The 23297-nt window shown below is 40.7% G+C and overlaps 1 protein-coding gene across 1 annotated transcript in view; it reads right to left on the bottom strand.

Annotated features, from left to right (window-relative positions):
- LOC149191859 (5'-3' exoribonuclease 3-like) overlaps nt 1–23297 on the bottom strand; it is a 210157-nt gene that overhangs the window by 45763 nt on the left and 141097 nt on the right. The window contains exons 11-13 of the mRNA XM_089404396.1: nt 22222–22530; nt 21887–21982; nt 21596–21691 (exon numbers count right to left, since the gene is read on the bottom strand). Of these exons, the coding sequence (XP_089260522.1) occupies nt 21596–21691; nt 21887–21982; nt 22222–22530 (501 nt within the window). The remainder of the gene's footprint in view (nt 1–21595; nt 21692–21886; nt 21983–22221; nt 22531–23297) is intronic.

Here is a 23297-nt window from a genome sequence, read left to right as displayed (position 1 = left end):
GATGCTACAAAAAACAACACTCCCTCTTAGCAAGGAATGTGTTCTAGTGCTGCAACTTACTATTGCATCACTCTATCTTTGCATCATCTCCTGTTGTGTTGCTGATGTCTGGCTCTACTTCCCACCAACTATTGTGCAGCTCTAATTGTTGCATCTGTGTTGTTGTTGGGCCTATTGAATTGTTGCCAACATTGCATCTGCACTGCAACCTTCTCCATTTGTTGTTGTTGCAACTGCAACGGAAAAAATCCAAAATATTGAACCAACTGTGTTTAGTATGATGCATCCGGCGTCAGAGTTCTGACTACTGCTAGCCTTTGTGCTGTCACTGAAGCCTCCACGCTGCTGTTGACATTGCACTGTGCCAACTGCACTGCTGCCAACTCTGCTTTGCGCTGCTCAGTCTCTGACCTACTTCTAGCTACTACATCTGTCACTTTGGCACCTAATTGCACCCACTGCCACTGCATGTCTTGGGCTCCCGTAGCAAGGTATTGATTCATGAGGTGGACCTCCTCAAGAATCATGCCCATCCTGTAGCTCTCAGGGGCAACAGTATAGATCGCCCCACCTCACCTCTGGAGGCATGGCTGCCAACATGGCGAAATATGATCTACTCATACTGCGGTTGCCACTGCTCTGTTGATGTTTTTGCATTGTTGCTGCAACTACTACAATAATGAATCTAATCTCCCCAAATCTAGAAATACTAGCTTCCATAGGGCTGCTCCCTTTGAAACTAGACTCCCTCTGGGTCTCGATCTCCCTATGGGAAATCTCTCTACTCCCTCCTGGAAATTTACACAGTCCTCCTGTACTGGAAACTGAACTGCGAAGCTCTGTGGTGGGAATCTTCTGGCTAGAATTGCACCTGCATACTACAACTAATTCTAAAATTGTCTTCCGAAAACTGAATGCAACTAGCTATGCAACTATCATTTGAATGACTAGTTGCGTTTGTTGACACTATGATCCTCCTGCTACTGATTTTGTTGGCCTCTTGTAGCAAGGATATTGATTCATGTGAGAAATTTGCAGCAACTGGATCTAATTTGTTGCTCTTCCATGGATTTTGCCCGTTTGTAACCATCTCAACAAAAATGTCGAACTCCTCCTCTTCTCCTCTATGCAGTTGTTGCCCAACTATTTGCACTCCCTTCTGGAGTGCAAAACTCTGCACACAACTATTGTTGTTCTAGTACGAAAATTCTAACTTCATGGCTAGAAGTCCCCTGAGGAAAGAATTCCCTTAGTGTGTGCTCTTCCTTCCTCCTGATGCTATTCGCACTAGTAACCTACTGCAAAATATGCGTCCCAGCTGAAGATCTACTCTACAAGGAAAATATTGCTGCTACTCCCTCTGCCTCTGGCAATCTTCGATCTAGAAAATTTAGTTTCTTTGTCGACTCTCTCAAAGAAATAAATTTCCTAAAAAACTGACCCTCTTGGCCCAAGGGATTGCGTTACCTCTGGGGTTTCGAATTGTTGCCTACGCAGAAATTTGAAACTCCTTCTCTTCTCCTACTATGAGGTCTCTGGCTTACGATCTGTGCTCTGGTACCATGTGAAAATTCGGAAACCCCAAATCCTACTACAACAACTAATAATACTTCTATTTGTTAAATTTACTCACCAAATTATTTGTTGTTTTCTATGGCAAACATCAAAATACATACACTGCAGCCTTCACAAAATAAAAATACTGTGGAAGAATTTAAAACACTAAAGAATAGATGCACACACACATATACACTATTATTTTTGGACCAATGTCCTTGGTAAAACCCAACATGGGAAAACCGGTGTAGCAGTTGAGGGTTTTATTTATTATGCGGTAGTAATTTTTTTTGTGAGTTTGTTAGGACTCTCCAATTTTCGTGTTTACATGTCCATTATTCACCCTACTACGGGGGACGGTAGCACAAGATTCAAACCCAAAATCTTCAGTTCGGTGAGACTTCATTCCACAGCCATCACCACTTGAGCTACCCGAGGCAGACATTATGCAGTAGTAATTTGAGCACAAACCATTAGATGCCCAAATTGGCAATCTGATACAGAGAAATACTGACAAGGACATAGTGAGGAAAAATCTCACACTGTCGAGCAATCCGAATCTGATCCAGGCTCTGGATGGTTGGTCCCATGCTGGCACTGCGTAGCCCCTGCGTCAACCTTTCTGGGGTCTATGTCACCTCTGCCTCTGATCACCAGTTGTCTGGAACTTCGCTCCTCTAGCCCTCCGGTCTCCAACCTCGGCTTCTAGCTCAAGAATATGACTTCTCAATTGAATCTCATACTCCCTCTGAAGCTTTGCGCTGCCTCTCTGAACCTCTCTCTTCCTTCTCTGCCTTGCACTCCCCGGATCTGGAGAAACTCTCCTCCAGTCTACTATCCCTGCCCCTCTCTCACTGCTTCGACTTTGTTAGGTCACTTCCGGCAACTCACAGTTGTTACTTAGGAAATCGACCTCCCAGCAAAATCGAACTGCACAAGTCTATTTCTCCAATCACATCGAACTCCTTATAATCTCTCGTTGGAGCTCCAACGGCTAGGATTAAAACATAATCGATGGCTAAAATTAACTTGGAGTTGATCCTTGTCTTCTTCTAGAAGATTCACACCTAATTTAATTAATACCCTTTAATTAACCAGATTTCCTAAGTTTAAGACTTAGGGAACCATTTTAAAAAGTTAATTATTTTAATTAAATCATCTCTAGATGGAATTTGCAAAAACGATTTCTGTGTTTTGGGGAATACATGCATTCTAGCCTCTACACAAAATTGTGGCTAGAAAACATCCAATGCTACAAAAAACAACAGCCCTTGCAATCTTCTTGTTTTACATGCTAATTATTTTGCTTGCCAAGTGCTTGTGAAAATGTTCGCTCACTAAATGTTTGACAAAATTCCTTAAAAAAAATTGAAAAAAAATTGTGGGTTAAAATAGCAAATTTTTGAAAAGGGATATTACAAAATATAGTTCAAGTTATTATAGATGTTGCACCAATTTGTAGGTTTGTGGGGCTAATGATTCAAAGTAGGAGCAAGCACCTTGTTGGAAATACTAAGAGGGGGGTGAATCAGTATTTCTTTTTTGTTGTTCTTGTTGTTACCAAAAGCACATATATATATATATATATGCAACACAGAAATAGATAGCTGGAATTAATGCTTTTATTAACACAAAATAGTGCAATGAAATAAATATAATATATATATATATATAGATCTAAGTTGCACAAAACGGGGAAACGGAAACGAGTTTCCGAAACGGGAAGCGAAACGAAACGCGACCTCCCCAAATTTTGGAAACGGGGAAACGTGAATATATATAATAATATATATATATATATATATTAGGAATTTAAGAAATATGTGCAATCATAAAGCATATATGATACATTCTAATTTATTACATTATGATAAAATTGTCAATTGTCAATGCATAGACTATAAGTATCTAAATTTACATCACATTTACTCATGAATAATCACATAATGAAAATAGAAATATCCAAAATCAGCCACGAGAAATTTCTAATTTTTTGTCTTGTGGTTGATTGGGAGTCTCCTCCTACATAGTCGAATGACCTTAGTGCTCTTGATTAAATACAAGTTTCATACCCTAGTACCCTACATTCTCTTGATTATTGGGAGTCTCCCCTGCATAGAGGGCTTTGTTCTCTCGATTAAATACAAGTTCCATACCCTAGTACATGATAAAATCCAATGGAAACATTGAAATCCCTCCAATCCTGAAATCCTGAAAAACAGATAAGTCTGCTGGATTTTGAGTAAGATCTAAAATTCTACTTTCTCCATATGAAATCCAATGACGGCGAAACCACTCTCAAACATCCTGAGTCATTTCATGGTAATGTTAAAAATTTAAGTAAAAGGATGAAAATGAAAAATAAAGGAGAATATCACTTTTACTTTAAGAATTTAACATTACCATGAACTGCATATCAACACTAGGGCAAACAAATGTAAGAGATCTACATTAGAAAAAAAAAATTAAAAAACAAATGTTTTTTTGGGGGAAACGTGGCCCGTACGGCCTGGAAACGCGTTTCCGGCCGTACGGCCACGTTTCCGTTTCGGGAAACGTGGCCGTACGGCCGGAAACGCGTTTCCAGGCCGTAGGCCGTACGGTACGGGGAAACGCGTTTCGTTTCGTTTCCCCTGGAGAAACGCCCCCTAGGGCCACGTTTCCTGCAACTTAGATATAGATATATATATGTATATATATAAAACTGGTTGCAATTAGTTTCCAAGCTCCAACTTGGACTTCAGTGAGGCTCCAACCTCCAGAGCACCAACTCTATCTTGCAATAGTTCTGCACTTAGGAGCACCAACTCCCAAAGATTTCAATCCTGTTCAGTTTTGAGGCTCCAACCTCAGAACTTAGCCACTTTTTCTTCTGTCACTGCCTTGATTGCCTTTGTTTCTGCCCACTTTGTCAGGTAGTCTGTGCACACAATGATGTAAGACTTTTGCTTTGAAGGAGGGTTGATATGACCCACAAAATCCATGCCCCACTTCTCAAATGGCTCGAAAGTCACTTGAGGTTGGAGGGGCATTTCATCCCTCGGAGTCTGTTTCCCCATCCTTTGACATCGGTCACATTGGCTGATGTATCTTCTGACATCTTGATGAAGAGTGGACCAACAGTAGCCTTCCTGTAGAATTTTGAAGGCAGTCCTTTTTGCTACAAAGTGGCCTCCACAGGGTCCATCGTGACAGGTTACGAGAATGTCAAAAACTTCCTCCTCCCTAACACAACACCTCAAGATCTGATCTAGGCCGGGTTTGAACAAGTTGCCCCCAATCCAAGTGAAGGGGGCGCTTTTACTCACAATTCTGCTCTTTTCTTTCGAGGATAGGTGTGGAGGGAACTGTGTTGAGACCAAGTAGTTCGTTATATCAGCAAACCATGGAGAGAGTACTGAAATAGCAAACAGACGTTCATCTGGCATCTGGTCATCCACCATCCCTTCTTCATCTGCAGGCAAATCTAATCTAGACAGAAAATCAGCAACGACATTTTCCTTCCCTGGCTTGTCAACAATGGTTAAGTCAAATTGCTGCAATAAAAGCTAAGTCACCTGACACAGGGATTCGGGGCACGTAGGGTTCGAGATTCGTGGTGTCGGATTCGGACACGCTGACCCCCTGGAACAGGACACGTTATATATTATTTTATTAAAAATATATATATATATATATATATATAAAAAATTAGATATTATCATATTTCTTACACAAATTTTAATTAATAATACAAATTTATTGATTTCAAACATAGATCTTCATCTATAGCTATTAGCATGCATAGTTGATAGTACATACAAAATTCAAATACATGTCAATCTATTATCTATTTCTTATGCTTGGCCCTCTTGCCACCACGAGAAATGTCTAATTTTTTAGTCTTGTTGGAAAATCAGGATCTTTGTCATTAATATCACCCTCTAAGCATTAATATCCAGAGGTATCTTTGTCATTACCTTTGTATCTGTATAGGGATCTTTGTCATTAATATCACCCTTTAAGCATTAACATAAGATAGAACAAGCATAACATGTCAAGTCAAGATTTTATTTGAGTGATGCGTACATTTTTAGGAGGGTCATGAGACAGGAGTTCGACAACCAATGTCACTAATCAAGGTACATAGAGCCTTAGAGGGATTGGTGGTCTTAATTAAATACGAGTTCCATACCCTAATACATGACAAAATTCAATGGAAACATTGCAATCCCCCAATCCTAAAATCCTGAAAAACTGATAAGTTTGCTGGATTTTGAATGAAATCTAAAATTCTACTTTCTCCATATGAAATCCAATGAGGCCGGAACCACTCTCAAACATCTTGAGTCATTTCATGGTAATTTAAAAATTTAAGTAAAAGGATGAAAATGAAGATTAAGGAGAATGCCACTTTTACTTTAAGAATTTAACATTACCATGAACAAGACACGTTTCCCAAAATCGCGACACGCTTTTGAAAATCGTGACACGACCTCGGATTCGACATGTCAGAAAAGGACACGACGTGTCATATGATTTGGACACGAATCCGGACCGAATCGTGTCGTATTCGCTGGATTCGGGATTCGTAGGGGGTTTAGGACGAATCTGGTGACTTAAAATAAAAGTAACCATCTAATGATACGAGTATTCACATCATGTTTATTCATCAAATACCTTATCGCAGCATGATCAGTGTGTACAAATGTTTGATAACCATTGTTTTAAAACTCCGACTCCGACTCCGACTCGGCCGAGGGTCGACAACGACTCCGACTCCGACTCGGTATCAACTCGGCCGACTCGATTTCAATGACTCGGTCATTGTAAAAAATACATTAAATATTTATTTTTTATAAAAACACATAATTTTAAAGATTTTCATTCATGTTTCCAAACACACAGCATTAGAATATAGATAGAAGACAACATATGATCAAAGTAGGCTCATGAATATATCCATTATATCAAAATGGCACCCAATGCATTGTCCAATACATACACGATGATGATATAGAGATCAAAACAAAAACACATAACCAAGGAGGCTATAAATGGCCTCTACAACAAAAGTCTGTGACCAGTACTACTGGCTACTGCTAGAGTTGCCAACATCATCTGGCTCAGTGTTACTTGGAAGTTGGGAGCAGGAGTGAAAGTGGGGAGCGAGAGCGAAAACGGGAGCGGGAGCGACATTTTCAGAAGCTCCTGGTTTGGGAGCGAATCCCAGAGGAGTTCGACAACCAATGTCACTAACATCAAGGTACATAGAGGGATTGGTGCTCTTGATTAAATACGAGTTCCATACCCTAATACATGACAAAATTCAATGGAAACATTGCAATCCTCCAATCCTGAAATCCTGAAAAACTGATAAGTCTGCTGGATTTTGAATGAAATCTAAAATTCTACTTTCTCCATATGAAATCCAATGAGGCCGAAACCACTCTCAAACATCCTGAGTCATTTCATGGTAATGTTAAAAATTTAAGTAAAAGGATGAAAATGAAGATTAAGGAGAATGTCACTTTTACTTTAAGAATTTAACATTACCATGAAATTTGAATAGCATATCAATAGTAGAGAGCATTTGAGTGTGTTAAATAGGGTTTGGGAGGGGGAAATGGACCCCAAATAACATTTAACTAATTCATAAAACACATTGGAGTTCAAACCAATCAGCAAACACTTCAAAATTTCATTAAAAAAATGTCAAATTGTTGTTTTGATGGGGTTAAAGGCCACTGGTTATGACTCGGCCGAGTCAATACAAAAACGGTCGAGTTGGCCGAGTCATGGCTGACTCGGCCAGTCGAACCGTTCTAAGGGCCGGGTCATAGCAGAGGGTAATGGCTCAGATCAACCCAACCGTTTCGGTATCGAAACGGCCGTTTCTTAAAACAATGTTGATAACCAGTGATGTAGTGCCTGAACTTATTTATGGAATGGACTATAGCTAGGAGCTCTTTCTCGGTCACAGTATAGTTTAATTCTGCCTTGGACAGGTTTTTGCTGACAAAGTATATGGCATATGGTAGCTTCTCTTCAATTTGTCCTAAAGTTGCCCCTATGGCTTTCTCCAAGGCATTGGTGTGGATGTGGAAAGGTAGGGCCAGTTTGGACCTCTCAAGATTGGGGCAGTTACCAGTTTATATTTTAACTCATCCAGAGCCTCTTGGCAGTTGTCAGTCCATTTAAATTCAACATCTTTCCCCAAAAGACCAAACAATGGCGAGGCTAGCTTACTAAAGTCTTTGATGAATCTTCTATAGTATCCTGCTAAGCCTAGAAAACTCTGAACATCTCTTACCTTCTGAGGAGGTGGAACCTTTTGGATAATAGCAATTTTGTTAGGATCCACCTGTAATCCTCGCTGAGAGATTGTATGGCCTAGCACGGTCCCTTCAGTCATCAGGAATTCGCATTTTTCAGGACTGAGGGACAGGTTCATCTCAATACACTTGGTTAAAACTTTTCCCAGGTTAGTCAATGCTTCTTGGAAGTTGGACCCATAAGGAGTAAAGTCATCCATGTAGATTTCTACCGAATCATGAACCAACTCAGCAAATATGCTCAATACCGCTCTCTGGAAAGTGGCAGGAGCATTGCATGGCCCAAAGGGAAGGACCCGGTAGGCAAAGGTTCCCCATGGACAAGTGAAGGTGGTCTTATCTTGGTCTTCCGGGCTCATTTAGATCTGATTATACCCGCTGAACCCATCTAGGAAAAAAAGAACTTCTTCCCTGCCAGCCCATCTAGCACTTGATCTATGAAAGGCAGAGGGAAATGGTCCTTCTTGGTGGCTTTGTTAAGTTCTCAATAATCTACACAGATTCTCCACTTCCCATTTTTCTTGGGCACAAGCACCAGAGGAGAAACCCATTCACTGTCCGAGATGGGGTAGATGAATCCTGCATCCAACAACTTTTGCAATTCTTCTTTAACAATGTCCTTAAGGGCTGGATTCATTCTCCTCTGAGGCTGCCTAACTGGTTTATAATCCTCTTTAATGTAAATGTGATGGGTACAGACCGACGGATGGACTCCTTTCATTTCCTTATAGCTCCAAGCGAAAGCCTCCAAATGGCGGTTCAATAAGCTACATAGTTCCTTCTCCTGAGAGGGAGATAAGGATGAGCTGATTTTCAAGGTTCTTTCAAGGCCAAATTCGACATTCTTAACTCTAGGAGAGGTCGGATCAGCCACACAGAGGTCCACTAAAGCGCGGGATTGGGTACTTTCCATCAGCTTCTCTAATGGCAGCACATCGGGAGGTGGATTTTGAATCAAATTCTCAATTAGGTCGTCCTCGATTTGAGGACCCCCCGGGTGGCTTCCATTGTGCACACTGGTGCATAGTAGACTTCATCCTCATCTTCCTCCTCCAACCAGAGAGGTAAGTCATGTTCTAGCAGAGGTTGGGCAGGAGGGTATAGGACTAGTTGTTTAGACATAGGCCCAATTTTGATGGTCATGCTCCTAGCTCGACAACCGATGTAAGCATCCGCAGTAGCTAACCAAGGCCTTCCCAAAATGAGGGGGTATCCAGTGAGTTTTGCCTTTGGCTGAAAGACCAAAAAGTCCGCAGGGTACTCCCAAGAATCAACAGAGACCAGGACATCCTCCACAATCCCTTCGGGAGTCACGATGGAGTGGTCTGCTAACTGCAGTACTGTCGAGGTCTTTCTTAAGAAACTCTTAAGGTTGAGTTTAAGCATAGTGTCCTTGGTCATCACATTGATGGCAGCCCCTAGATCGATCAGGGTGCGAGGGATTATGGTGCCATTGATGTGGACATATACTACAGGACTCCCAAAATCCAAATATTTTGAACAGATTATCTGCCCCAACATCAGATCGGACAGTTGTCCTATGACATTGATAGTCGAGGCATCTCTCTTGCGCCTGCCTGGGTGCCTGAAACACTTCTCCTTGATCAATTTGTTGTAGATTGGTACATCTTTTATGGCCTGGAGAAGTGGGATTTTCACACACAACTGTTTAAGTTTTCCCAGAAGTTCAGTCTCTTCTAGGTTTGGTTGCGTGGCTACTGTTAGTCTCTCAGGAAAGGGTGGAATGGCTTTGGGTTCACTTTCCTGTTTCCCTTCCTCATCCTCCAGGGGAGGAGATTGGTGATCTGGAAAGACCTTTCCAGATCGTAGGTGATCTCCTGAATTTCCACAGCATAGGTAGGGCATGTTGTCTCTCCAGTGTATACCTGTTAGGCCTGTCTATTGTTGGGGTTCGGGTTCCGTTGAGCAGGCATCTGGGGTTGTCTTGGAGGAGCAGGATGTAATGGTTGTGGTTGAGCAGGAGGTGGAGGCAAAATAGCGGGAGGAGAGTTGTATTGGGGCCTCCACCCCAGTTGAGGTGCATTCCACTGAGGTTGTGGCTGAACATGAGAGTGAAACGAATGAGCAGCGGGTTGAGTATGGTATTGAGATGGGTAAGACCAAGGAAGAGGTGCGGACCAGGAAGGATGAGCAGGGGGGGCCCAAGAAGGCATGTGAGCGGATTGGTTGGGGTTGTAATAGGTTTGGGATGTTCCTTGCATCCCCTGCTAGTAAGGTCTAGATCCATGCGACCTCCTTTGGTTAACGAAGTAGAGTGGCTCAGTGGCCCCTTCAGCCCCTTGGTACATGGCTTTAAGTCCGGGTAAGGTTGGGCACTAGTTTGTGGGGTGGTCTTCCTCACAAACGAAACATACCTCCACTGAGTGCAATGGACACTCATTCTTAGGATGCTTCCTTATACATCTAGGACAAAAGATGGCCTAAGCCTTCTCAGCTTCCTCTTTCTTCTGATGGATTCGGAAGGTATCCAGTTGCATGGCAATGGTCTGTCTCATCTCACTTTTGAGGTCTTCCATCTGATTTGCAAACTCATGCTTGGAGAAGGTGGCACTAGCTGAAAGTGGATCCCCCCTACCTCTTTTCCGGGCTGCCCTAGAGTGGTTTCTAAACACAGTCTTTATGTCCTCCTAAGTTAGTTGGTAGATGTCTCCTCCAGCTAGCAGATGGAGGGTATCTAGAAGGTCTTCAGGGACTCCTCGGAGCAAGACCAGCTTCAGAGATTCGGGGTCCAGTGTGCACCTGGCCCTTTTATAACTAAGTTGGAACGTTTCTTCATAGTCTTCCAAAGACTCATCACTTCCCATGGTCATCCGAAAGATCTCTCCCTTCGTTTCATTTGACCTACAATAGTCCCAGTATATGTTGTTAAAGGCTTGCTACATCTGAGCCCAAGTTCTGATACTGTTTCCAAGTAACCCCATGAACCAGCGTAGTGCTGCATCCTTGAGGGTAGAGGGAAATAGTTTCAACTTTTGCTCGTCTTCTGCATAGTCATAAGTTCAACAAAGGACAGTGAACTCAAACAGGAAGGTATCAGGGTCTTCAGTGGTCAATCCATGGGAATGAGGTAAGGCTGAGGGACTTATGTTTTTCATTTTCATGTCCCCGTTGGTCTCTCGGATGGGAAAGGCACCTTCTATTCTCTCCTCATCTTCTCTATCGTTTTTGTTTTCAGCCATGGTCCCAAGAGGAATGTTTTCTTGCTCTTCTTCTGTTATAGGATCTTCGTATATCTCTAGAGGTTCACCTATAGGTTCTTCTGAATCACTGCCACCGAAGAAGAGAGAAGGGTGACTCAGTGATGTTGTGGGGGTGTTGGGTAAGAATTTCTCTGTATTGTCTCTGTTCCTATGAGGCATGAAATGAAATATTTTTGGAGGAGTTTTGGCGTTTTTTTTTCTGCTTGTACCTGCAAAACTGAAAGCGATTGAACTACAACTAACTAAAATCTATCTTATTGAAATGAAAATGCGGAATTGAAATGAAAGCAGGAAAGGACTAATCTATTTTGCTGAAATGAAATTGCAGTAATGAAATGCTAGGCTACGCTTGCAGAATTGAAATTGCGGAATTGAAATGCTAATCTATGAAAGCGGGAAATGTCTAGTCTACTTTTGTAGAAATCAAATTGCAAAATGGAAATGAAACAATCTACTCTACGCTTGCTGAAATAAACTACTTAGCAGAAGGTTGTAGTCGAAAATAGAAGAAAAACAGCAATCACCAATACTCTGATGCTTCCCCGGCAACGGCGCCAAAAAGATGGTGGGCTCCAATATTGCAGCAATAATGTTGCAACTCCTGGGACTCCCTTTTTTACTTTTATCAACCCGGTAGTTCGCAACAAACTTGGAAGCGACGGTGCTATATGCAAAAGTACTAGCTCTTGTCGCAATTGTCACTGGATCAGCTGGCACAAGTTTGCTAGGAGCTTAAGCCAACTTCTATGAGCTCTGAGAAGAAGCTTTTAATGGTGATGGATGAAAGCTAACTCAAGGGAAGCTAGTCTACCTGCAGAAAGAAGTTGAAAGTGAAAAAGGAATGCAAACGCTAGCAAACCCTAGTTCTACAGACTAACCCTACCGGTGCAAGGAAAAAGATGAAAGCAGCGGAAATGGATGCCATTGACTTCTAGAAATGTAGAATGCATGTGACTAAGCTACTCTTGCAATGCAATCTGAAAAGGAATGTCTTTTTGTATTTTTGAGTAATCTTATAGAATTACTATGCATGTGCTTAATTGTTTTGATCGTGCAGAGGTTGATTGATGGAAGGAAATGGTGAGGGCATTTGCAAGAGGTTGGGAAGGTGAGAAGAGGGCCTAAGGGGTCCCTAACACCCTTCCTGAGAGTTTCACAGTGATCGGATCTCGAAAAACCGTTCTCGTGATCTTCTACAGGAAGTCTGCAGGGGTTCTACAGGATGTTCCGAAAGGAGATTTTGGAGGGTTGATGGTGGAAGAAAGGTGGAGAAGTGGAAATGGAGGTTGGATGAGGGTGTGGAGAGGTTTAGAACCTGGCAATAAAGCTGAGAAATGATGAGGATGGTTGGATTTTCTCAAGGAGGGGTAGAGCAATGTTGCACAAAAATATGGAAATTAGGTCAAAGTGAGAAAGTGTGACAAACGCAAGGCAAGAATCTGAGTTAGAGGATGGAACAGGTTGCGCTGATGGAGGAAGGGTAAGCAGGGAGGTTTCTCAGGTGTTCTGCACTCTACTTCTAAAAACTGACCAAACAAAAATCATGCAAACCAAGTATCTAGCTATTCTAACCTAATTTGACCTAGGGACTAGCAACCGTGATGAACAGCAATCCCTTGGTAGAAAATCACGTGAAATAACTTATGAAAACCAAGCAAGGATGAATTTAAGCATGTAATCACATCTGGTATCAACTTTTTCAAATGAGAAACTAACACTCGCAATTGCATGAAGAAGCAAAAACAATGTTTTTGTGGCAGCAAGGACACCGTGGTCTCAGCTCATGGTCCCGAGGAGGGAGAGGTGAGATCCAAGGTTGCTTGATGGCCTTTTTCGAAGATCTTTTCTGCTATCAACCTATCAAATCACTCTGAAACATGAAAGCTTTTTCAATCATCAACACTGACCTAAATAACCAAGCAAGATTCTAATCTATCAATACATGGAGGAGGTCCTGGCACTTGGGTTGGGCCCAACCCCAAGAGCTACAGGCTCCTAAAAGAAGCTCAGAACTAATGCAACATAACACTGGTTTCCATTACTCAAAAAACAACCATGTCCAAAATGTGTTACAGCAGAAGCTCCCAAAATGGGCTCAGAAATAAAGCAGCACTATAGTGCGAAATACAAATGTTCAACAAGTAACCTACGAAGGCTAGAAGCCTTCCTACTTATGCACTACGAGGACCTTCAGCAGTCCTCATTAATTCAAGGGGCTTGGCTGCTCAAAACTGCAATACTCAACCACTTCATAAAAGCTGATCGGCTGCCTTTGGAAATCGACTTTGGTGGGTTGTTGAACTCCGAGCTGATGGTGGAGAACTCAAGGAAGGGGTCATTTAGTGCAGGAGACACCCTTCCTACGAATCCTCAGCCTTGTCCCCTCGTATTTCGCTGTCAAATGGTCCATAAATGCTTGACCTTGGTCCAAAAGTTGTCCAAAAATCTGCAGCAAACACGTATTAGCCTTCATGGTCAAGTGACTATTCTCATTCATTCAATTAACATAAACATACTTCAAAAGCATACATAAACTATGAAGAATGGTGGATAAATGGAGAACAATAGGCAAAATAAGCCCAATAAGTTACCGATTTTTGGGGCTCATCATTGTCGTTCTCTGCTCCCAAGCCTGCTGAGCTTCTGCTTTTCTCCTGTTCTCTTGCTTCTCTGGCCTCTCCTGCCTCTTGCCTGTTCATCGGCTTCCTCTCTCATAGATTATGCATTCATTCATGACACTTCTCCTTGTTTTTCTGTTTTTATGTATTTCAAACACCTTTGACTGTTCGTTTCCACTTTCCACCGCCTTTTTGGCTTCCTCCTTGGTCGCTGTAGATTCCTCTACCTCGCTTGATCCTTCGGCTTCCCTCCACAGTCATTGTGGCTTCCTCTGCGCTGTTCGAGTTCACTAATACTCCATGGACACGTAAATTCATAAGAGAGGTCCAAAGGAAAACACAGAGAAATCATGTTACGCGATACACCGTAACAACGTTCATTTTTCCAATCATTATGGACATACACAGAGTTTCTTTTTTTTCAGTTTAGCGGAGATGATCAGTCCCAATCGCAATCACAATCGCCATGATTCAACCCATTTAACTGACGTTCAGCCTCCTGAACCATCGGAACAGTTATTATAAGCCTTTCGGCCTAAAACACCCCGCGCAAGCCAAATATTTAATTACACAGAGAATATGAGAAAAAACAGTCAAAAAGACTAAAGGGCGGACTTCAGGAAATATTACACCCGCACCTAAACTATATCGGATCCGCTCCTCCACAGTTTTATCGCAATCGGCGCTTTAGTATGGCAAGGCTTCATAATATATGCGATATGTGATGGATGTGATGATAGATTAACTCATATCGCAATGTGTGGTAGGTCCGCGTGGATATGTATCGCAATCGGGAGTTGCCTTTGGCAGAGGTCCGATGCAACATCGCTAATCGCTATCGGCGATCGCAATGGACCGCTTGACACATTGTAACTCGCTCCCGAAGTGTCGATGCGATATACGTCGGCAATCGCAAGTCGCAAGGGTTCAGGGCTCAATGTTAACGCAGACCACTCTCTTATAGCGATGCGATATGATGTGTCGAACCGTCGATTAGCGTTGTCGCCAATATACATATATATGTCGATATATATATAAACTTTTTCGCCAATAATGTGTTTGCCATATATATATGCTTTGGCCTCCGTTTGCCCTCTGATAGTGTTAAACGCCATATAACTATGTTTTTTTGCCGCAGATGGGTAAATACATATATATACAAGTCTTTCTGCCTTCGATAGTGTGAATGCACGTATATACATGTTTTTGCCACCAATACATGAGGTTGTGCCATATATATGATATGTGCTCCCGATAGTGTATTCCTTTGGCATATAAGGCCCCCGAACACTTTTTAAATGCATGCATATATATATATATATATATATATATATATATATATATATATATCTGAGTTCTGCGCCCAATGGTGTATTCCGCCTACATATACACTATAATCCTCCCGATGGCTCTGTTTGCTTCGTGCTCTATTAGCTCCTCTGGTGGCTTTGTCTACTCTGTGTGCTCTGTTAGTTCCTCTGGTGGCTCTATCTGCTCCTCTTGGCTCCTCTTGGCTCCGTTTGCTCCTCGAATATTGCCATATTGACATCAATGACAATCTGTGTCCAACACACCTATTTTGATTCCTTGTTATGTGCATGCTTTGAATAATGCACTCAAAGACATTGGAAAATTTTCTTGGATAACCCACATTATTTTGGATGCAAGAGAGGCACAAATGTTCATTTGCAACCACCATGTGTCTCTAGTTATTTACAGGATTTATACAAAAAAGTAGTTCTTGAAACGAACAGATACAAGGTATGCTACCTATTTTATTCTTCTTAACCGTACGCTAGAGGTGCAACAAGCCTTAAAGGCCATTGTTATAAGTTATGAGTGGTCTACATGGTGGAAAACAAAAACAGATCAAGGAAAGAAGATAAGACAAATGCTTTTGAATGATGAATGGTGTCTTGATGTGAAATACATTGTCTCTTTCACCTCTCCAACAGTGGAGCTAATAAGGTATGCAAATTCAAATTCGCTTAACCATGGAGAAATATATGAGTCAATTGACAGCATGATCGGACATGTCAAGTCCATCATACTCAGAGGGACCCCTCTTTGGAATTTTTAATTAAATCCAAAAGTTGATCAAAAAGAGATGGAACAAGTTGAGCACACCTCTTCATATGGCCGCTTATGCACTTAATCCAAAGTGGTATATGCAAAGGGAAGGTAGTGTAATGTACCTTTCCAATAGGATCGATTTAATTATTCATTTTCATTTGGAAAGACAAAAAAAGGAACATTAAAAGGTGAAATTAATAATTAAATTAAAAAGGTTTATAAAGAGAAAATCCATGGTATTTCAATGACCCATGGTATTGACCATGGTATTTCAACGACCCATGGTATTTGAATGGGAAAAGTTATAAAAGGGGGAAGATGGGAGTTCATTTGGACATGTTGGAGTACTGATGTTGAGAAATTTGTTACGAGAGTTCAACTAGCTTACGGTGTGAGGGAGAAACGCTCAGTATTTCCTGGTTTTGGTGTTGAGATATACACCCTAGCTAGTGGTAGTTGGTTTCGGTGGTTGTAAAGCCACCTTATCTAACCATTAATCTTCCAAGGAGTTCGAATTGGTCCTATTGCTACACAAACTAGCAAGCCTAGTGTATAGGCTAGAGCTAGAGGGCACAACAACAATTTGGGACAAAGGCCCATTGTCACCACAATCTATGTCCCCTTCTCTTCTCGGATTTTCATCGATAAGAGTCCCAGTATCCCTCACTTGTAGTTAATGTGTCTATAATGGGATCCAAAGTGAGTCAAGGATAGCCCATTCAATGGAAAGGTTCAATTAAAGTGTGACCTTTGGGAGAAGCTAGGATGACTTTCCACAAAAACCCCTTGACAAAAATACTATACAAGACCTAGGGTTGAGATATCTGACAAGGTAAGAGTTCATCCAAGGTCAAGATAGTCAAGAGAAAAGGTTTTGAATGATATGCTACTAAAGTATGAACTTTCAAGGAATCCTCAAAATTCGTTCAAAACTTGAGGATGCCTAGAGGAGAAAGTCGAGACTAAAGAAAAATCTTATACATAAGAAATTCAAAACGCACTCTCCAAGAGAATTTCGCACCAACCCCTAGAGGGACCTCCCTATCCTTAAAGGAACGAAGAAAGAGGGAAGAAAAGAGGTGAAAAGAATGATGTTTCGATGGGTCAATGCGATCACCAAGGATTTAGGACCAATGCTTAGCAATTGGGAAGATTGGAGTCAAAAAAATCTTGATTTGGGAACTTCACTCTTCAAGGAGACCTAGAAGCAGCTTTACATGACCTAATGGAGGCAGCTTTACAGCTATCCTAGAATTTTACACTTCGCTGGCCAAAATTAATGGAGTTACAAGGATGCAATATATGGAACAACCTTTAGGATCATTCAGTCATTCATTGTCAATGAGTAACACATGCAAGATTTCTAATAGCTTCAATGTTCTGACAAAATTAGGGCACATTTAAAACCATGGACAATATTCCATGCATTAGACATTTATTAGATCAAAAATATAGCATTAAACAAGACTTACAAGACAATGAAGAGTATATCCATCCATCAATTTGCCAAAGAGAATCTCCAAGAGAGATCGCGAAATTTATCCAAACATCAAAATGCATTTAATCATTCCACAAGTTGTAGGCCAAAAGTCTAATGAGTTCGAATTCTAATTATGAAGCCCCTAAAGTGTTAAAACAAGGTAACAAGCCCTTGGTTACAAGCCAACCAAGATAGCTATACATTAATTGTTAATTTATGTTGAAATTTGGTACCGGAGGACAGGTGGTTCCCTAAGGCTTTGATCTTTGGCCTAGGGAAAAGTGTCTAAAAAGAATTTAATTTTTCTCCTAAAGTGATTTTATAATTTTTATAAAGTCAAATCTAATTTAAAAGTGACTTTAAGTGATAAAGTTACTAAAGTCTAATTTTAAAGTGACTTTATTAAAGTCAATGAAAAATTAAAAAGGAAAAGTGACTTTGGAAATAAATGACTAAGTGGGTCTTTATTAAAGTGGGGTGACTTAAAAAATAGAAAGTGAGATTTAAATGAGCATTTAATCTCAGCCCTAGATCTCAATCTATTTCAGCCATTGGATTTAGGGATCACCCAAAAGTCACTTGAGTTAGATTAAAGGAGGAAAAGGAGGATAAGGTCATTCATTCTTTCATGAGCAGATTGAGAGAAGGAGAGCAAGAGAGCAAGGGAGATTTCTGGACAGGGAGGAGAAAGAGATAGCAGCTTGGCACACATTTCAAGGCAACAGTTTAGCAAATCCGTACAGCTGAGTTAGCATATAGTGAAAGGCAGATTTTGACACGATTTTCTAGAAATCCATACAGCGGTTTGCACAAAAATCGAGGAGAAGTTTGCCCAGAAATCGAAGAGCAGTTTGCTGGCACATTTTCCAAGGAAATTCGTACAGTGTATTGTTGTTTTTTCTGCATGCAAATTGAGGTCTGTACAGTGCATTTATTGCGGGTCGTACAGCAGCATTTAAGGCTGAAAATGGGCACGAAAATCGAGGAGGCCGTACAGCATTTATTGATGTCCTGTTTTGTTGTTTGCTAGTGTTTTCTAGTTGGTTGTGTGGCACGAAAATCGAGATAAGTTGTCAAATTTGCTTGTTGATTTTTGTTGAATATTTCTCACTGTAAAAAAGCATTTTTCAGAAATAAGAAAGAGCTCTCGAACTAGTTTTCCCCAAGAGTTGTAGGGGGTTTTTCTAGGGTCACCTTGACCAAAAATTACTGTGTTTAAATGTGTTAAATGGCTATTTGTACCTGCTGATTTTTTATTTCTGCATTTTCCAGCATTCTGTAAAATTTCCAGAATTTGTGTTTTCAGCAAAAATTTATTTTTTCAGTTATTGAATGTATGGATATGGGAAAGGGCATTTAACTATATGGGAGAAATAAGGTGAAACTGAAAACCGAGGTGGGAAATGAGAAATTTTTACATTTTATTTGTCCTTTAGCCCATGTAATTAATGGGAAGTGCTCTCCAAGGCTAGTGTCGAGGCCTTATGTGCTAAGAATGAGGGTGAGGACCTCAAAAGTGATGAATAAGAGGTGGATGCCCTCCAAATGCAACGAAACATCTCCAAACCCCAAGTTGGGCTTTGTGGAACCCAATTGTGTCTCATGGGTCTCCAAGTGACTCAAGATCAAGTTGATGCTCCATCAATGAGGGCTAGAAGATGACACATGCCCTCCCATGTCTCTCTGAGTGAGACAAAACCTCCTATGGGCCTTGGATCAGCTGCCAAGTGTCAGGTGCAAATGTGTGGTCGACAGGGCAACATGGTCTAAGTGCATCATCATCTTTGTATGGTTGGGGAACGAATAAGCAATGTGATGGTACCGAAGCCCATGGTGTGGCAATCAATGCTCTGCAATGGTGGAGGCCCATGGCTCTCAATGCTCTACAATGGTGGAAGCCCATGGCTCTCAATGCTCACCCTACAAATGCCATTATGACCTTCTGGAAGGCATGGAATTCATATAAGGAGACCAAGTCCAGTACAATTAATCATTAGTGCAATTGAGTAAAAGAGAATGTTAATTAAAGGTAGAAGTGGACATTTCATAGTGGCATGCCCTTCCAAATGGGCTTTAAAATGTACAGTTGTTACCTTGCTCGACAAGAGAGATTAGTGAAAGGCCCTATTAGGTGGTTTCAACCTCTAAGGGAGTGACAGGTTCATGGTACATCCATCAAATGGCAAGTGTCATGTGATATAGTGATGGAACGAAGTGGGGAGTAAAAAATAAGGGCAACAATGATAAGGGAGGCCCACACATTGGGCATATGAATGTACGAGGGAGCAATCGTGGTACATGAGTTACCCCGACCTTTGTTTTTCCACCCTTCTTCATATGCTTTTTTCCTTTTATTGACATTTCTTGATTTTACTGCTCAAAGCTCAAGGGAATGAGAGCATGATGTGTAAGATGTAGCAGTGAATACCCCCTTAAGGTTGGGCAGCTCATTTCCCACCAGGGGTTGGAACAATCATGGGTTCCTTAATGATGTGGGGGGTACTCATAGGGGCCCTAGGAACCAGGGCAATGGCCATAGTGATAAGGGGTAGAGCTCATGTTTGGCTTTTGATCACGCGCTAAATTTTTATGTCTTAACCATCTTTTGCATTTTGTGGTACATTTCCTACTGTAAGTGACCAAATTATGCTTTTATCTTTCTTTTTAGCTGCATCAACCACTGGGGCATCGTTCCAGGCCCGACACAAAGTGTGGACAAGGGGTCGGGGAGACTAACACCTTGTGGACCCAATGGACATATGTCGACCCAAATGGGGAAAATGTGAAAAGGCCTTGTAATGAGCAGAGGGGAGTGAGATATATGGTATTGGGAAGTGGGACCACACAACCAAAATTAAGGTTTCCCATGTAGTGCCACTTTTAAATCTAGTAGCCAATAGAGGAGATCGCACAGGACTAGGATACAACATTAACCCCCAAGTTGAGGTAAGCGAATAGGAGTACAGTCAAATTCCATGATTTCTGGCAAATCCATCCACTAATCCATGCCCAAATGTGCCCAAGAAAAGCAAGCATAAACACCCAATTACATAAAGAAAAATCATACCTTCGGGGTTGGAAGGCCCACCTTCAAACATACGATCATGATGGATGAGCAAGGGCACACAATGGCTGGCTTAGGTGATGGAGAAAAGTAGCACATCGAGCTATCGGGTGGTTGTTGGCTACCAACTGAAGACAAAACTAGGAGAAAAACTCTCCTATAGGGGTCACCCACTGGTGGTGGGTAACAGGTCTAACAAGGAGTTACTTTATCCATCCAGGGCGAGTTATTGTGTTTTCAAAAGGTCAAATTACTATATTTCATAAGGGTCAAGTTGGTGGACTGAGTTGTTGAAGATCAAATTATAGAGTTTGAGAATCAGAAACCCTGTGTATCTTCCAGGTTTTTGATATAATCTCTTTCCGGAAGTTATTGATAAAAATTGGGTTTCTTGCACTAATTATTGTCTGCAATTTATGTGGATCTGTGTCGTATTTTATCAATGCCCAGGGAAGAAAATGTATGCCTTGTGGGATACTTGGTTTGAGGTTCAAGATCTCTCTAACTTGGTGTTGTGTGCCTTGAGTATAAACCCTAGGTACCATATTTATTTTCCTGACATGCAATATCAACATTTGCGAACTTGCGAAGCAGGCATGGTGGGGGAGACTACAACCCCCAAGGCCATAATCAAACCCAACAGCAAGCCCAAGAAGCCATTGATACTTATCATATTAATGTATTAAATTAATTATTCATAAGTACTATACCTTAACTATTTTATATAAATATTATAAATTACAAATGTATATATAGATCATATAATTACAATTTTATATATTTTTAATTTTTATCTAAGTTCTATTTTGAAGATTTATAAAAATATATTTATAGCATTTGTACCTGTTGTTCCCCACTATATCAACTTTCAAGATCCTGACTGGTCAAAAATCTGATCGATCCGTATCTGAATCCTGGTAACTTAAAACTCATGACTGAATTCTTATCAAAAGAAAGAAGACTAAATATTTCAAACATTTTTCATTTTTTTATGTCGTAAAACATTTTACACACCAGCAGTGAGAGTGCCTTCTAAATTACTCCATCAGAGTATGGGCTTTTCTCAAGTGGAGTGATGTCTAGTCTCTTTAACTTATTTGGTCTTTAGTGGACAATAACATGAAATTCATGTCACTTCCGTAATAATTAAATTATTTACAAACTGGCTTCCAAGATAAACAATAGAACATGGAGCTACTAATACTGAGAAGTATCTAAAATCTGCAAAATTTTACAAGTGATGTAACTATAAGTAATGTTGAACTTACAACATCTTTTCTAACTTCATTAATTTCTTCTGGAGTGTGGGCCATAAACTTTTCATTGTAATACCTTTCTTTCCACCCAGGCTCTCCTAGTTTAACCTGTAGAGAAAGACACCGGCTCAGTAAATATGAATACACATCACTCGAAACTAGACAAGCATGAAACAGAAATTGCTGCAGATAACTTAAGATAGAAGTTAGATGTTTGAACATGGAAGAGTTACATTTCATTAATAAATCAAAAATAATACACTGTCAAGTCACTTCCCACAATATAGGAATTGTAAACTGTACCTTATCCCCTTCTGGTGCATCACAATTGAAAAGATCTGATTTTTCTTTAAGTACATTCTTCAGCTTCAGTTTGAATTCCTCCAAGTCATTTTTTTCCTGGAAAAAAAAGAAGAAAGACACACAATTACAATCCCATGCTTACGAATTACTCCTTATTTCAACTGTTTCAACCACAGTTGAATCTTAATGTTTCCCATAATATCTTTGCCACAAGAATGCAACAGCAAATCAAGAAAACTGAAAGGGAGCTAATGAGTTTTAGCTGCAAATAATTGACCTACTCTGCTGACAATTGCCTCACATACTACTCTGCTGACAATTGTGTGAAATATTACCTCTCTTTTAAATTCTGCATCAACCTCCTCTTCAGCTCTAACAATGGCTGCAGCAACACTGCTGTGTTGTTCACTAACCCGTGTTAGCTTTGTTGCATGAACCAGGTGATCTGCCCGGCGGATAGTCTGAGCAGCCAGCTGACCACTATTTGATTTCTCCACCTGATATGGTGATAGTTGAGGACCAGAAGCTAAACGTGCTTTATGATAAGGCATCACTGGAACTAAGAATTTAGAATTGATTTTGGGATCCATATTATCTCCATTCCTTTTTTGAGCCTTCTCGCGCTTGACTCTTTCCATCTGGCGCTGAAGATTCCATGGACCATATTAATTAGAAATTAAATTGCTCCACCATTAGGTACTTAGCCCCATATCATATATGTTTGAACCTTTTAGATGGCATCTATACATATTACAGCCCCATTCGTATCAACCCCCACACACTTTCTTTCACCTGAGATGTATGTGCCTTCTGAGTTTTGTAATTTCTGTAGACCCGTAGATTATCTATGATTAGGGGAAGTCTACAGGGTAGATAGGAATGTCTCAGGTATACTGGCATTCTTCAGAGCTTTAACAGAAGCATAACAGTGAATGGTCAACATCAGAGGCAAAGTGCCAAAATAACTTTTGGGAAAATTATACAATAACATAACCAAAACTGACATATGACTAACTTATAGAAACCAAAAAAATTCATCAAAACCAAAACTACTGTCAAATTCCATGAAAATATGACCAAAATTGACGGGTCATTAATTTATATTAACACCAGAACAAGAACATCGAAACCAAAAACATTGTCTTTTTCGGGGAGTTGATGAAGTTCTGGGGCTTAAATGAGCTCTCCATGCTTCTTATGCACCACATTCTCCCATGGCTTGGGATTTCCACATTGGCCACTTGTGATTTTTTGCTGATCATAGTTCATACCACTTATAATTTTGCTCAAATGTGATCTCAGTGACATGGTCAGCCAAGGGTTTATACATGCACTACTACTGCAGACTAACAAAGGAGAAACTGATAATTGAAAGTATATAAATTACAGAGCTATACATGCACTAGTACTG

This window comes from Pinus tabuliformis, chromosome 2_2 (genome assembly GCF_031772625.1).
Source record: "Pinus tabuliformis cultivar Carrire ecotype Pingquan chromosome 2_2, CPIR1, whole genome shotgun sequence".
NCBI lineage: Eukaryota > Viridiplantae > Streptophyta > Pinopsida > Pinales > Pinaceae > Pinus > Pinus tabuliformis.
This window is presented reverse-complemented; position numbering and strand designations above follow the sequence as displayed.